Source organism: Pseudochaenichthys georgianus, chromosome 4, assembly GCF_902827115.2.
Source record: "Pseudochaenichthys georgianus chromosome 4, fPseGeo1.2, whole genome shotgun sequence".
Lineage (NCBI taxonomy): Eukaryota > Metazoa > Chordata > Actinopteri > Perciformes > Channichthyidae > Pseudochaenichthys > Pseudochaenichthys georgianus.
The window spans coordinates 30970970-30988460 of NC_047506.1; the positions used below are offsets into that span (position 1 = coordinate 30970970).

The following is a 17491-nucleotide window of genomic DNA, read 5'->3' on the forward strand; positions in this document are numbered from 1 at the left end:
TATATCATCTGTGCACCGTTATGGTGTAAATACAGCCTATCTACCAATTGGATCAAATATAAAAGTGAGCCGAATTAGTGTTGATACGGTAAGGAGACGTATTGTGTGAAAAGAAATGTAAGATGTTGTTTAATGGCTGATATATTTATGATCCACGTCACGTTTTCAGTTCCTCATGTTTGTCTTCTCATCAGGACTATAAATACAGAACTACGGCAGATATGTAATATTTAATGCAGCCGAACCGTGTATTACAATGCCGTTATGTGATGACTTTCAAAGAGAAAAGCAAGCACACTCGGAATAAGGTATTATTTTATTTTTTTAAATTGTTTTCGGTCTGTTTCCGGTATTTGTTAATGACGATGTGCTGTGAGATGTGAGATGTGAGACTGGAATTGCAGAGGGGGAAATAACGTATCTTTAGATGCGGATTTTGTTAAACTAATATGTTTGCGCTGTGGACCAACACTATACATTGACGGGGAAGGGGGTAGCAATAAAGATAACACCATTAAACAGTTACACAACATAACAGAAATAATATCGATAGCAGCGTCCCTAGCAACCACCTTGGTAACAATGAAAACGTTGGACGCAATTTCCTGAAGTAATCTTCGTAATAACTAGCAAACTAAAGATCATGTACATCCACTGCACACATAATCTGAAATAACAACTCATATTTCTCGCATCAAATGACATCAAAACGCATTTTAATGGCCAAACTAACTTTAAAATAGGCATTTTACACCCAGAATAAAACGAAGTTCGGCCATGTTTTCTTTTTCTGCAGGGAGAAATGATAGCTGGGGATTCTGGGTAGTGTAGTGTCTTCTGCCATCCTTTACTCCGAAAAAAGATTTGTTTCTCCGAATCGAAGGGGAAAAATACAAAAGCATTGCACACAATTTAAACCAATCAATGTTGTGTAATTAACAAGGATAATCTGGTGTTTTTTAGTCGATGAGTAGTGCAGATATCACTGTAAAATCAATCGTCAGTAAGGGGAATATTTACTTCCGGGTGTACAATTCTCCGCTATCCAATGAGAATGGACGCTCACATTGCCTTTAAGGGCAGTCGACACAAACGAATGCCGTGCTTCCATGAGCGTCCATAGAAGCACATGGACATCCCGGAAAGCTGAAAATGGACGCTAAGGCCCCCCCCCTTGCGTTGAAAATGGACGCTAAGGCCCCCCCCCTTGCGTTGAAAATGGACGCTAAGGCCCCCCCCCTTGCGTTGAAAATGGACGCTAAGGCCCCCCCCCTTGCGTTGGAAAAAGCCGGCAGGGGACTTGACATAACGTCAACATAGGCCGACCTGGGAGTGAGGATGTGTTGTGATATGCCACACCTGTGAGGTGGGATGGATTATCTCGGCAAAGGAGAAGTGCTCACTATCACAGATTTTTTCAGATTTGTGAACAATATTTGAGAGAAATGGTTATTTTGGGTTTATAGAAAATGTTTTAGATCTTTGAGTTCATCTCATGAAAAATGGGAGCAAAAATTAAAGTGTTGCATTTATATTTGTGTTCAGTGTAATTATGTGTGGCCCTATTCTTAGTGTAAGTTTTACGCATGTGATTACGACAGAATGTTTGTGCTGATATTGGCTCCTCATCCTGTCCTCTCTCGTGTGTCCGCGCGCAGCTGTGCGCTCCGCTCCGTCTGCCTTTCAGGGAGGAGCGCACTTTGTTTGGCTCTCAGTCGAGTCCCGGCTCTCCTCAGCGCGTAACGCAGACCTCCTCCTGCACCGAAGAGACATTCACATGAGGAAACGGCCAACAAGAGGCGCAGTTCATGGATTGTTGGACATTTGAAAAGGGAACACATTTCTTACTCTCGAAGACTTTTTCGCGCGAGTCTTTCCAAGTGAACACACCTACAGAATGTTACTGCTCAGTATCTGTGGATGCTCGTGGATGAAATGGATGGCCACAATGCTTCACATAGGGATGTTCCTGCAGCTGGCGCTGTGGGAGACGGTGAGTTCACTCGCAACACTAAGGCTGTGGATCTTCGGGATTGGCATGATGATGTTTACTTATAGGGTTCTATTGATTTCATTTCCAAATAATAGTTAGTTGTTTGCTTAGCTCTGCACATGTACAGCACAAAACAGTCCATTTTAAAGGGGTGATAGATAGCATTTGCTTCCTCCTACTCCCTTTCGGACACATATGATTTATTATTATTATTAATATGAAGACATTTTTTTTTTTTTCTTGAATATACAAATTATTACCATGAATGTGGATAAATACTGTATTATAACAATACGGTATTCTGTTTTTCACATTTGTTATTTTTTAATCTGTTCGAAATAAAGACTGAAAGAAAGAAAGATATGACACCAATGTGACTAACATCATTCCATATGCTGTCCAACGTATCAATCAGTAAGCAGATTAAGAGAGGATGAATCCACTTACTGCTTAGTTTGTTGAAATAATATATTGAAGATTCACGGTGTGCCTGTTTTTGTATTTGTTAATTGGCTTAACATTTGTTTTATTCTTGCATTGATATCACTTAGTGTGTATATTTCCTACATGTTTTAATATTTCCATCTTGAAAGGAAAGGAAATGGGGATGAATTTGTTATAGATTTAATATCATATGGAGCGATTTATTTCTTATCATTCTTTCATTTAATCATTAAGATTAAGATGTTGTTGTGCATTTAACACTTATTCTTCAGTAAGAAAGTTTTATATAACTTATTGAATAATTCGACCAAACTATATTCCATCTGAGAAGCTGCTGCCCTATTGCTGCGTGATGTATCTGAATTGATTTACGACCACGACTCCCTGATGGATGATACATTTGTCTTTGAGTGGTTATTTAATGATAATCTTTCTATTATTGGCCATTCTGTGTGATGCTTTGTTATTCCAGGCTTTTGGCATATAGACTTGATTTTTTCTTTTTTTTGCCCCATTTTGGTGTCCTAAGGAAAGTTTGATAATTTAAATATAAATCTCAGAGAAACTTTCATCTATGAGGAACCAGCAATAAAGACACTCACTTTACTCTGCTGCTTTTAGCCCCTGACAGACAGCAGCAGCAAAGAGAAAGCGTTAATATTTATTTCTGCAGATGCACCTGTTTGAATTTAAGATAATGCCACAATTCAGCGTGAATAATATTCCCTTTAAAGTTCATTTTAACCATATTTGAACTTGGATTAAATGCTATTGTAAAGGAATGTCACCTCCCCCAGCTGTGTGCTCCTCTGAGAGTTCAGCAGAGTCCAAACCCTAATGGGGGATTTGGTGTACGTGTCTCTCATGAACCTGAAGGCAATTACTCTGTGTTGTCCAGTCCTTTATTAAATGCTTCCTCCACAGACTCTGAATGTGCTCATTTGATCCTCTCTGCCTCTTCATTATAGATCATTGTTCTTCTGGTGACAGCAGGATGGACATTTAATGCCACTTATTGAACTGCTGGATCACTATAATTGCGTCCAGAGAGTGAACATGGCTGGAGTGATTTAGTGTTCACACATCCCTATTAACACTCTTCATTTCTCCGTCTCCTGCTCTTTTTGACATTCTGTGTCTCATAACATTCTGTGAGCTTGTTTAGGTCCTTGTCTTCATGTGTACAGGGATTCATTTTATCAATATAGCTTTGTCATTCCTTTTTGTCAACACCCAGGCGGGTTTTAGCTAATTGAAAACAGAGCTCTATAAAAATCGAGGTGGTGAAGTTTTTTAGAAACGTCTCATTCATTGTTGCTGTGGAGTTTTCATGCTTGTAACGTCCACATGTATGTGCTGTTATCTTCTTGGCTCCATCTGTGAATGGCGGTGTTGGCCATATATTACCATCTAACAGCACTTTTTGAGGAACAAAGACATCATATTGCACTACAGACGTCATTGCAACATTATCCAACACCAAGATGACGGAGTGTGCAGCCCAACCAGCCTCACTTTGACAGTGCTTCAGTAGCGTTTTTCGTGATTTCATAAGAGTATGATATGAGATCATTTTCCTGGTGGCTGTATTCTGTCAAATGGAAGGAGGTTGATTGATTTTGGGGACAAATAGCGCCAGTAATAGAGTAATTAGACTCAAAGGCTGATCTATCCAATAGGCAGAGATATTTTGCTCTTAACCACACATTTCAACATCAGGCTGGCGCTAAATTCAGGGGATCAATTAAATCTTAAGAACTCATCATCTGGAAACCATGAATGTCTATAAGTGCCAATTCTGTAGGTGGATGTCAATGAATGAATGATTTAAGTAATTAACGGTTAATTATTCATTTACATTTTAAATGAATAATTGATAACTTGAAATTAGATGTCAAATTATTCTTGCTATTCCTTCTATTCCTGCAACTGGGCCAAAAATTACATATAGTAAAACAAAATGTCACTTCTGTATATGGCACTTAAGAATGTTTAGCTTATTTATTAGCTTATTTGAAGCAAATGCAGTAGCAATTACCATTGTTTGACATATTAAAGCTAACGTACTTACGGGATTCTTATTTTGAGTTTATATCTTCATGGTTAAAGGCACTTATTTTAAATTGCTTCGGATAAAAGCGTCAGCCAAATAAAATGTAATGTCTGTAAGACAGCATGTGGATGAGAAGAGAGAGTTCTGACGAATGCAATAAACCTGTGAATCATCAGCTTCAAAATAGGAGTAGGATTTAGATTGAAAACATTAAACAGCCAATAAGAGACACACACCCACTCACTCACACATACTAATGACATCAGAGCCCTGGTAATTACCTGTCCTTTGTATCACTTTGAAATTCTGAATGTAAATGATGGCAGCTCGGTAAAGGTTGCTGAAGGCAGTCTGGACCCCGCGATAATGACCCGGTTAAGGCAGTGATTGAATTTAAATGACATTGCCGGCACGTAAACTGATGCCATTTAGGATCGAGCGTTACAATAATTAAAGTGCCCGCTCAAATGGCACTCCAGATCTTCACTTAAACAGACACACAAGTTTGTGTGTCTGAAACTTGTTACCTGACACATTGTGTTGTTTTATAAGACAGGATGTCGTGTCACCATCTTGGCAATCTAAAGGAGGTTTGTAACATAAACCTGCAGGGCAGATATGACTGCACTGTGTTGTGTCATCGGGAGGCTGTGCTGCCAGATTCAGATGTTCAGCTACACTCACTCATTTGTATTTGCTGTAGGCTATAGATGATGTTTGGGTTTATGGGCCACCCAAATTGAATTGTTGACATATTTTGCATTTTCATATTAAATGGACTAAAATAGAAAATGAAATCATTCAGAGCTGTTGGAAAATATCTGACAATAGGAGCCTCCGCCACAATCCATGTTGTTCTTACAGTCTCAAAGCATTTTCAGTCCGTCATGTGGGGAACTGATGGGGTTATTAGTCAGGTAAATAAAGAGTCTCAACCTACAAAAGGCATTTCAAGACAATTGAAAACCAAATACTCCCATTTGCTGACCTTTCTCCCACATCTGCTTACTTAATCTTCTCAAATACTTTTACGTTTTGTGTTGTTGTCGAGCCATTTTGAAGTATCCACACTTGGGACCTCATTGGTCGATGGAGAAATCCTACGCTTCTTTGTAATACTAGATTACACTATTTTTTTATCCAGGCAGCAATCTTTCCTACTTAAAATAATTCATAAAATAATTCAGTTAGTTAGTCATGTTAGAGCCATTTTACGTTAATAAGATTATTATTGTTTTAATATCTGCACAAATCTTTAGATTAAACTTGCTTAATTAGTTGTTTTTGTGACTAATACTGAGATTTAGTTCATTTAAGTTTCTCTTTGCTGTCAATGAATGCTGCTTGGGAGGATATTACATGCATTTTTTTATAGTAATCTTTCATTGTGCTCAGTTTGAACTCCTAACGCAATGAAAAAATCTAACTGGTTAAATGAAGGAAAAACACACAAAGACAAGACTGTAGATGTCCTACAAGAGGCCAGGAGGTGTTTCTGTCAAATAACAGTGTCCCTCCTATCTCCTTTCATTTTAATCCTGGACACTGCAGCGCTGTGAGAGATAAAGGTCAAATGTCACTCTCTCCTGCAGTGTCTCCATCTGTCCAACTGGCAGGTGTTCAACCTGTGACGGCTCGAATATTTTACACCAAATAGATTCATCATAGTAATCAATTAAATACATTCAAAGCAATTATAGGGATTTTAGTCTCACTTGACACCGAAGGGATCAATTTTGTTTCATGATTGCACATAATTAATTTAACTGCAGGGTGGAAATACTACTGGAATCTTGTCATATGTGAATTTATACATCTTGTAGGATTATTATAAACCTGTACGAATCTCTCTGTCCTCCTCCTCATCATGGTCTTCAGAAGGCGTGAAAAAGGCAGAGGAGCCTTGACAGCAGATGTCAGGACTTAAAGCGAAAGTTGTTGAACTCCCACGTTAGAGCTGTCAGGGGGGCTGATTACCGTACAGAGGTTTATCACTGGAGGGGAACTCAATTGGGGAGAGAGGTGCAGCGAAGATATGTAATAGACAGGGTTTATATTAAACCCACATGAACGGAAAGCGGAAAGAGGTACAGATCCACCCCCCTCAGTACTTAAGATTGAAACAGTACTCGATAAATATTATTGATTTTAAAAGGTTTTTAATTTGTAATGTTGTCACAATGTCATCGCAGAAATAAAATACTGAAAGTCAGCATGTAAACAGCTTCATGTGGGCAAGCACTGGTGCGAAACATGATAAAAAACCATCCTTCCATAAGAGCAATTTTTCCAGGTTTCAATTTTGTATTGGGGCTGTGGCTCAGGAGGTAGAGCGGTTGACCCCCAAATGGAATGTTGGTGTTTGATTCCAGTCAATATGTCAATGTGTCCCTGGGAAAAATATGAACCTCAAATTGGTTCCAATGGCATGGCCAACGATGTACGACTGAATGTGTTTGGAAGGGTGAGTGCTTCATTGTGTTGTTGCTTTTAGAGGGGCTGGAAAAGCGCTGCACAAGAATGCAGTCAATGGCATTTGCTTTGACATAAGGAAAGACCCTTTAAAAAAAAAAATCCCCTCAGAAAACAACAACAACAACAACAACAACAAGGCGTTGAGAAAACTCTCCTCTCAGCTTTTAATTAAAAAAAAACAATAACCTCCCAGTGTTTCTTGTTATTGTTTTCATGAAAATGTCTGAAATCTTAAAAGTTGGAGCACTCAGAAAGAAAGACGCTAGGTGGAGCACTTTTGCTTGAGGCGGACGCATGCGATGGAAATATCGAAAAACGATTGATAAAAGATGTTTGGAAATTGACCCTAATGTAGCCTAGAAAAATAAGTAGCAATCCAATAAACATTGCATCAGTATCGCTGTTTTCAAATGTATATTCACTCTGGTGTTCTTTCTTCTCTTTAGACAGAGGCCATCCACCCAGACTGTGCCCTGGTGGTTCAGCACATGAAGGTGCAGGAAGAATGTAACCACATCCTCAAACAAGAGGAGAACAACCACTCCAACAAGACAGGTGTGTGCTTTTTAATCAAGTTGCAGGAAAAAGCACATACTTACATAATGACTCATGACTGTACCTCAGGTCCGCACATGGACTAGTACTGCCAATAGTCTTTGTTTCAGAGAGAGCAAGTGTCCTTAGACTACATTTTTTTTTCCCGATGTAGTTGATTTGACTGACTGAGATCATTCTATTTTGTTCAATTAAATTAGATGTTTGTACATATTTAAATTATTTACAATATGTTATGAAATTGTTTGGTGCTAAAAACTTGGTTCTGGTAGTTTTTTACTTTACAATAAACCTCAACATATTACTTAAAAGGATTGAAGATAATCCCTGATTATATTGGTCAACAAATACATTGAGTTCAATTATCAAATTATAAATTGTCTAATTTGAAGCAAGAAGAACAAGTTGCTATCTACCACAAACAAATACAATCTTTGATAATGCATAGAAACCACAGTAAAATATTAGATATTAACAAATGTGAGTCATGATTAGGAGTTCAGTTTATTTTTGCTGTATCCAATGAAATAGATGTACTCAGCTTCGCCCAGCTGGAAGTCTCTATTTCGGTCTTTATTATAGGCTGAAGATCACTTATTCCATTCCCCTTCTCTTCCACTAATTCAGAGGCGGTTAAAGGGAGTGGAATACGTTGAAGTTTTGAAAGTATATGTCAGGAGTTGAAGAAAGCATCAGTCAGCTTGCACAATTCTACCCAGGGAATTGATTTTAAGTGTATGGAGGCTGCTCATTAAAGAATAATAACCGCCATCCTAACAGTATTATTTATCAGAGAATCAACCCTTGCAATCTCATCACATATACAAACCAAACAGCTCTGTAGATAAAAGGCAGCACAATCCTAAAAGCTTATCGTCAGAAAGCTATTTTTGACGTGGAACTGAGACCAATATTTAGAATGAGAAATATTAGAAACGCCTCCATTTAACTCCATTCAGGAAACATAAATATAACCTTGCAGAACTCTGAAGTTACTGGTCTATCGCTGTCTCCATTGGTTAGTCTTTTTTTTGTGTTACTGTATGACTTTGATGTTTCAAAGAGTTTGTTCGGTTTCATCAAAGTTACACAAACCATGCAGAACATGGCTTAGCTTCCATGCAGGTATTCCGTTCTCCTTCTAACTGTTAGCATTCTGATCGCCATTTACTGGCAGTGTAAGGGAAGCTTCTTTGCGAACAATTATTTGCAAGCTAACTACAGCTGTTACAAGTTGAACAACAGAAAAGCTACCAAATGTGTCTGGCATTTCTGCTCTCATCACATGGAATCAAGTAAAGTCCAAAGCACAAGCTTTATCTGAAACTTGATGTTTAGATTCCCCACACAACTCTGTGTCTGGACATGCTAACGTTGTTGAATTCATACATTATTTCCGGGCACATTATTCTTGCATCTTCGGTGAGGCACTGTTTATAAAGTCACCATTTGAGAAAGGTTTCCCGTGTCGAATTGAGCTACCTGTTGTGGTATTGTTTGTGTTTTGTTAGCATGGAAAAAATACAGTTGTTGAGCTATCAGACTAGTTGCCACTTTCCTAACCTATGTTCGCACAAGTGTAGGCTGGTAGGTTTAATGTTTGATTTTCTCTTTCATAATTACAACAATTTCAATGAAAATCAAACAGACACACTTCCCCTTGACTTCTATCGAGAAATATACATTTTCCCACTGTGTCTGAAAATGTATGCACTCACTTGCTATCTTGCGCTATCGTGCCATTTTTAGTTACCCTTGGCAAAAAAACTAAAAAATGTCCACTCAACTGAGTTTCTCAAAAAATGCCCATTTATTTGTTTCAAATAATATACCCGACACAAACTATTTAAAGAGTATTCTTTGGTGTAAACTCGACTACATGCTAGTAACGCAAAACGAAGGGGTGATGAAGCAGGAGGCATTCAATGTAGCAAGGTGCATTAACACACCTGCATGTAAAGCTCAATGCTGCACACACATCAGGCTTCCCGTGTCTGGTGATTGCATCTCTTTATTCAAAAGCATAGCGAGCACATTTGCTTCCTGGTATCCAATTACCATCCTTCACCTGGCAGAGCAGCCAAATCAATCAAGGGAACTAATCAGGTGAGGAGATGTCTGGGTAAAAGGGAATGCTTGGTCAACCTGGCCTGGCCCGGTTTCAGCTCAGGTAGGAGATGAGCCAACTGCATCAGGGGAGATTCATCCTTTATCCTCCCTTCAATGCCTCAGAAAAAAGACAAAATGACTGGAGCAGCCACCTAAACAGCTTGTCCTTCAAGAGGCCCCACGCTTCATTTTCAATATGACATGCTGTTTGAAAGCATGTCCTTTACACCTCGAAATATCAATTCTTATTGTTTGGAAGTGTTTTGAGTTATGCGACAGGGTCATTCCAGGCAGGTAAACTCAGCTCTCGCCGCCTCGCTCTGTCTCTCCACTTTGAAAAGGTTCTAATGAAAGCTACACACTTGGTGAGACAGTCATCTCCTCTCCTGTGGGACTGCCTGCACATGACACAGCTGGTGTCGCTCGGAATTAATTGCATCATTTGTCACGCTTTCCTGTTATCGTCCAAAGCAAAGACGTGACAATTAGCATTTGAAGCGGCGTGTACGAGGAGCATCAAGCCCGGACTGAAGAAGACTGGCACCGCTTCACTTGTCTTGTCAGCCTTTACAAAGAGGAACGGTCAGGAGGGAGAAACAGTCCCAACTTCTCCTTTACGCTCTCCCCAGTGACCAAACCACGCCACCAAACACATTAGCATTGAATCAGTCAATGAAATTATGATAGTATAAGGATGACCTTTATTGATCCACATAGGGAAGTTAAGGTGTTAAAGCAGTAACGTACAGAACACAAGATAATTATAAGAGTTCAAGCTATATAAACATGTGAATGTGCAAGTTTGAATGTAAATCATATGTACATACAGTACAAATCCAATCTACATAAATTAGAGATTTTTTCCAGAAAGGGCTATACTCTTTGAGGGGGGACTACTGAATGCTACGTTGGCACATTGTTCTGAAACACCTATAATCTGCATAATGTCCCGTTCGACCAGCGACCATTCATCTGACAAAAACCCATTGCTCCAAAAGGCCAATGGATCCAGAAACAGTAGTGGTAGGAGTATATAGTAACTGTCCTGGCTGCATCTAAGTTGTTTCCAGATCAGTGTCATGTTAGATGGGCTTATGCTACATATAGATAAGGATGACATACGACTATGTCTAATTTAACAGTCTATTGTCATATCCTTAAAGTGAGCCAACGAACAGCTAACCAACAATAGCTAGCCATGGATCTGATGCGGATGCTTATCATCTTGATGGTGGGATTATGCAGTCAGTGTGATAGGAACAGAGGCTTAGCGGTAGCTAGCATTTTGTCTAACGTAGAAACAGCACCAGACATTAAAGCCAATTTGACAAAACTATTACAATTTCAGGTTCTGTCATGTGATGCCATTGAACCTTAAAATACTTTTCCCCATAGATTTACATAATGCAAGAGATGTCTGTAAATCTGCAGAAAATCAAGCTAGAACAAACAATTAAGGAATCCGGTGTTATTTTCCAATATAATCCTCATTAACCCTTGTGTTGTGTTTGAAAGCTGTTACCGTTCATGGTGTTTGCGGGTCAATTTTGACCCATGATTTATCTCAGTCCAAAACACAAAAAAAATAACTATCATCCAATATTGTTTTAAACTATATCATAACTAATTTATTATGCATTTATAACCGTACAATCCTGTTGTAATTTTATTTTATGGCCCCAAAAGACATTACTCCACATATTGCACATGTGCATATGTGTGTTCAGGTTCAAGTGCAGTGTACATATTCTTTGTGAAAGATGGAGTTCCCGTAGGGGGAGGGGGTCAGAGGGATGGGAGACCAGGTGCGTGTTGCGAAAGATTATTGTTACAGTGGATGAAGGGGGTGGGGCTTTTTTTTTACATTTTCTTTTGACATTTTGCAGGTAAGTAGGACGTTTTAAGTGCTGGTTTGCTTTGCGTCACTTTGTGGTCAATTGATTTTCCAGCGTAAAATGATAAAAGCGCCTTGAAAAATAATCTCTGTGGACCTTGCCATTACCAACCACATCAATAATCTGGTCCCATTCATTACATAACATTCCATTGGGCTGACGTATTCATCCAAAGCAACGTACAATAAGTGCAAAAAACATTTTCTAACAATCAGGAAAGTGCAGATATATTCACTTCAAGCAAGTCATACCATTCCAAGTACTGGTGAAATTGTTACACAGTTCCATCCATGTTTGTGCACATTAACTATCCATTTGAGAGCATGGATAAGTTATTCATTCACTAAAATTAACACAAGTTTTCCCATCACAATGAAATGAAATGAAATTATAGACAAGTCTAAGTGATTAGTTGTTTCACTATGAGGCAAAAGGCAACATAAGCCTAGTGAAACCTAATTTAAGTGTTGGCTGTGGATTTATTAGTTTAATTCTAACGAGCTATTTCCACTGTTATGTAAGAAATGTAATTAAATTCAAACATATTTATTTCACAAGCATAACTTTGTATTTCCCATTTCACCACATGGTCACTTTGATAGCTTTTGCTGTTGTTTCTCTCAATGCATGAAAAATAAACAGATGTTGTTAGTTTGAATATCAGGTGAAACAGGTGTGTTTAGTAACACAATCCCCCTGCAAATCCATTCAGACCAAATCTAATCTTCTAATGAAGGGAGGGGGCAAAAGGCGATACGGCTCTTGAAAGATTGATCAGGTAATTATTAGGCTTCATAACGGCAATGTTGCAGAAGATTACACAGTTGGTTGTGGTTACGTAAGGCTCTGAATCCTGTTCACCTGGCAGTGTTCTTCTTTAATTACTGACCACTTCGCTGCACATTATCCCGCTTAGTACACAGCTATGTACTGAGTAAATGAACGACTTCACACGAAAAATGTATTAAAAATGATTTTATTTATGTAAAAATGCTTACCAACAACTAGAACTGCGGTGATAGCTAAGCAAGTTATAATTAAGGCAGCTCTAAACAAAGTTTTATGTAAATGCCAAAGCCAGTTCACATTTTCTTTTCCATCAACCAGTTTTGAAACAATGCCAGAGCCCATAATGTGTTCCTATCAGTGTTTTCTTCCTGTCTGTCTTCTTCTTCTGATTTCTCTGACGTCCAGTGCCTTGTCTTTGAACCTCTTGCCTTTCTTTACTGGGGACATCATCCAAAGTTGTTGGTTGCTGATGGATGAAAACTAATGTTTGTTGTCGACAGCTAACGTTAATTCAACCAGCCTTTTTTTTGCGGTTATATATGACTTCACATTGTCCCTTGATCTTGCTCAGCAATGGTCTTATCTCCTTACAATTAAAAACATCTGGAATGTTCAATTTGAAAAATCTGAATCGAGTATCCAACTAAGCCGTGTAATAATGAGGTAAAACACACTCTCAAATTCACTTTGTGCCCTTTTCTCTTTCTTGAATCATCAACAACTGTCCTCTGGAGAGAGGGGGGTGGGGCAGATGTCTTGTCTACTTCAGGTTAATTACCTTCACACTTCCATTCGCTCAGGAAAAACAAGAAGAGCAGAAACACTGTGACAGAGAGGAAATGAGGAAGTAATGTAGGAGTAAACACAGAGAGGGGATTAACAGTCTTGTCCATTTTCAAGGATACTTCTAATTAGACTCACAGTGAGCAAAAGCCAGCCTCATGAATTTATCTTCAAGGACGAGAGACGGTGTGTGTGTGTGTGTGTGTGTGTGTGTGTGTGTGTGTGTGTGTGTGTGTGTGTGTGTGTGTTGTGTGTGTGTGTGGTGTGTGTGTGTGTGTGTGTGTGTGTGTGTGTGTGTGTGTGTGTGTGCGTGTGTGCTTATTTTCTACATGGCTTTCACCTTCCACTGTAGACATTTCCACAGATCATTACACACCATGACTGTCCTGCCCTCTCGGTCTCTTTGTGGTCAATCCCAATTGTCATTTCCATTTTCATTCCCAACTAATTACACAGACCAAATACCAGAGGTGAAAAGCAACAACGTACATTTTTATTGCAGAACTGATTAGGTCTATAAACACAATATTAATAATGGATTCATCATTTGTCAAGCAAACATGCTACATTTTTGAAGGTTCAAGATTTTTAAACGCTGCTCTTCTTGTCATAGTTTGGGGTTTTGGACAGGTGGCTTGACAAAACAAGACATTTGAATGCGTCACTGAAACTGAAAATGGTTTATCTATTCATGTGGAAATGAACAAGTTAGCAACTCCCCAGAGAATTTCTAAGAGGTATTGTAATGATCCGTTAAATTCAATTAAATCTATTGGATAATGACAGAGTTACAAACAGGAAACGAGAATGGCAGACAGAATAGAACTGGTGATGTTGCACTTATGTCCTATGTGCCTTAACAAGAAGGGTGCATTTTTTCTTGGTTACAAACAAAATATTTTTGATAAGTTAATTAAGAATGACGAACAACTATTCACAGTCCTAGTCAATTGACCTAAAAAATATTTATATATGTGAGATTACTCAGTTGTTATTCCTGTGATATATCAGGGGTATCAAAGATGTACTGACCAACAACAAAAATGCATTTGATAAGACCCCTATTGGTAATTGTACACCTTTATTTGAGATGATTTCAAACCAGAACTTGTTAGCCTTTTTGCTCATAATTAGCTAGTGTTTTCATCCAAGCCCCTCCTTAATTGAGAGGACATATGCTTTACTATTGAGGTCTCAAATTAATGTTAAATGTGCTAAAAGAAAATGATGATAGAAGCACATAAATCACTTTTGCAGTTTAATAAGATTTCAATCCTGTTGTATTTGCAAACAAGATGCTTTATCGGAGAGGCCTTTCCATTTATCAAACAGGATTCAAGCCTTATACTAAATACAAAGTCTCTGAGAGATAATCCAAAAGGCCCTAGAGTAAAAGAGATCCAACATTCAGCTTTGCTTGAGGTTGGAGGTAGGCCAGATGAGATATTAAGGAGTAGAGATGTCTTATGTTTCCATAACCTGTCAGTTAAACCAGGGGCACTGTGTTTACCTTCAGAATCATTAGAAAGGCTAAAGAGCGGTGTGGCTGATGTGTTTTAACCACACACACACACACACACACACACACGATTTAAACGCAGACTTTTGTTCCTCCATGTTACGTTGTTATTGTTTCACTGAGCGGACCCGCACATTTTTTTCAAACGCTCCCCTTTTTGGTCCATCTGCGGCGGTAATAGGTTTTGTGCGCTGTAATGATTCGGCTGTACCTTTAGTAATGAATATTAAATGTTGTGAGGAAATCTTTCCACCAATAATTCCAATAAGTAATCCAAAATGTATTCACTTCAGGTTTACGAAAGTAACTGTAATCAGATTACTCGTTTTTCAAATGTAACGCGAGCTGAATACAGTTACTTGATTTTTGTATTCTGATTACGTAACACCGTTACATGTATTCCATTACAACCCAACCCTGGCCACACCCCACTGGGCTGGGCCGGAACACTTACAAATGTGGGCCGGTAAGATTTAGGCAAAAAAAAAAGAATTTTTTTTTTTTTTCATAAACTTTTTTTCTTTTCTTTTGGCCCTCCGGCCCACACACAGCAACGGCCCACCGGGGAAACTCCCGGTATTCCCAATGGCCAGTCCGCCCCTGAGTTAAACTACACAAGCCCTCAATTTCTCCTGTCCTTTCCTGTCTCTCTGCACACCTACGCTTCTCCCTTATCACATAACATTGTTTATTAAAGGGCATATATCGTCCTGTACGTCTCGGGGGAACCACTGTAACAATATTATGGTAGCGGGAATGTACATGACAGACATAAGATTAATGTTTATTGAACAATGAAAACATTGAAAAGTGAAGCATGCGAAGCTGAGTTGTAGCCAGAGGAGGAATAGAATACTGAGATATGGAGGGGAAGACGAAATACAGGACAACCGCTTAGATTGACATTAGGTCAACCTAATTCTCGTTTGCGCATTTTGTCTGCTCCTTGGAAATAAAAAACCTGCCTCATAACTTGTTCTTGTTGTTTATTATGTTTATTATAGTGTAGACCACATAAATGTCAGAGGGGTACAACCTTGTAAAACTGTCAGGAAGCACACAGGACTAAGTTTTAGGGCCTAGCTTTCAGGTTTGAGTTTGTCTTACTGCCTCCGAGAGATCTCATGTCATATTTGATGGCAGCCATGCTTCAGATATTAAACAGACAATAACACAGGCGATGTCCTTTCTCACATACACCTCAACATATGACGATTTGACTATACCTACACAGGGTAACAAATATATCCTGGAAGAATCACCACGTACAGCAGATAAATGGGAACATCCCATGTCTATGTAAGCACCTAACTCAACTCCAAACTAGAGCTGCTGGCAATAGTTTCTGCGCAAAATTTGAACTAATTTCAAATCTTAACCTATGGAAGCCTTTGAAAGGTAAAAGCTAACCTTCACAGATATCCTGGTGAGACCACTTGTATCAGTCTAGAACATCTCAGAACAGCCCTGGGCAATCAGAAATGCTGGAATACTGTGTGTGTGGGGTCTCAGGACTGCAAGTAAATAGTATACATAGAGAAAAATAGTTTAAAAAAGTGAAATAGTGCTATAAGAGTCTATATGCAAGTTATTGGAATGATATATTAGAGAAATAGATAAATAATTATAAAGTAGCAGATGAATGTTATGGATGTTGTTTCAACAGTTCAGGTGTTTAACATATGTTGTTTCAGCAGTTCAGTTGTTTAGCAGTCTTATTGCCTGTGGTATGAAACTGTCTCTGGTGGTTTTAGTCTGGATGCTGCGGTAACGCCTGCCAGACGGCAGCAGACAGAACAGTTTGTGGCTGGGGTGATGGGGGTCTTTTATAATCCTGAGGGATTTCTTCCTGAGCCGCTGGGAGTAAAGGTCCTCCATGGATGGCAGCTCCGTCCTGGTGATGTTCTCTGCAGTTTTCACCACCCTCTGTAAAGCCTTACGATTAAGGGTGGTGCAGCTGCCGTATCCAGACCGTGATGCAGCCAGTCAGGATACTCTCTATGGCGCACCTGTAGAAGTTGCAGAGTATCCTGGAGTCCATGTTGAACCTCCTCAGCCTGTGGAGGAAGAAGAGCCGCTGTCGAGCTTTTTTGGTGATGGTGGTAGTGTGAAGAGTCCATGTCAGGTCCTCAGTGATGTGGACACAGAGAAACCTGAAGCTGCTGACTCTCTCCACCGTAGTCCCATTGATGGCGATGGGGGCGTGTCCCTCTCCCTGCTGCTTCCTGTAATCCACAATCAGCTCCTTTGTTTAGCTGACGTTGAGATGGAGATTGTTATCCTGGCACCAAGATGTCAGGTTTTCGACCTCCTCTCTGTACGCCGTCTCGTCGGCCGTCTGTGATCTGGCCGATGACGGTCGTGTCGTCAGCAAACTTCACAATGGTGTTGGAGCTGTGTGTGGCCACACAGTCGTGAGTGAACAGGGAGTAGAGGATAGGGCTGAGCACGCAGCCTTGAGGGGCTCCGGTGTTGAGGATCAGGGTGGAGGATGTGATGTTTCCCACCCGCACTGCCTGGGGTCTGCCCATCAGGAAGTTCAGCATCCAGTTACAGAGGGCGCTGTTGAGTCCGAGGTCTCTGAGCTTGATGACCAGCTTGGAGGGCACAATGGTGTTGAAGGTTGAACTGTAATCAATGAACAGCATTCTCACATTATGTGTTCCTCTGGTCCAGGTGTGAGAGGGCAGTGTGGATGGTGAGGGCTACATGTATGGCGTCGTCTGTGGACTTGTTTGCTCTGTAGGCAAACTGCAGGGGGTCCAGAGAGTCAGGGAGGGAGGAGGTGATGAATGATTTGACTAACCGCTCAAAGCACTTCATTATGATGGAGGTGAGTGCTACTGTGCGGTAGTCATTGAGGCTGGTGATTTTTG

General features: G+C 39.7%; 1 protein-coding gene across 2 annotated transcripts in view; it reads left to right on the forward strand.

Annotated features, from left to right (window-relative positions):
• Nucleotides 1-1745: 1745 nt before the first annotated feature.
• ghrhrb (growth hormone releasing hormone receptor b) overlaps nt 1746-17491 on the forward strand; it is a 63856-nt gene continuing 48110 nt past the window's right edge. For both annotated transcript variants that reach the window (XM_034081137.2, XM_034081138.2), the window contains exons 1-2: nt 1746-1993; nt 7412-7520. In XM_034081137.2, the coding sequence (XP_033937028.1) occupies nt 1898-1993; nt 7412-7520 (205 nt within the window). In that variant the 5' untranslated portion in view covers nt 1746-1897. The remainder of the gene's footprint in view (nt 1994-7411; nt 7521-17491) is intronic.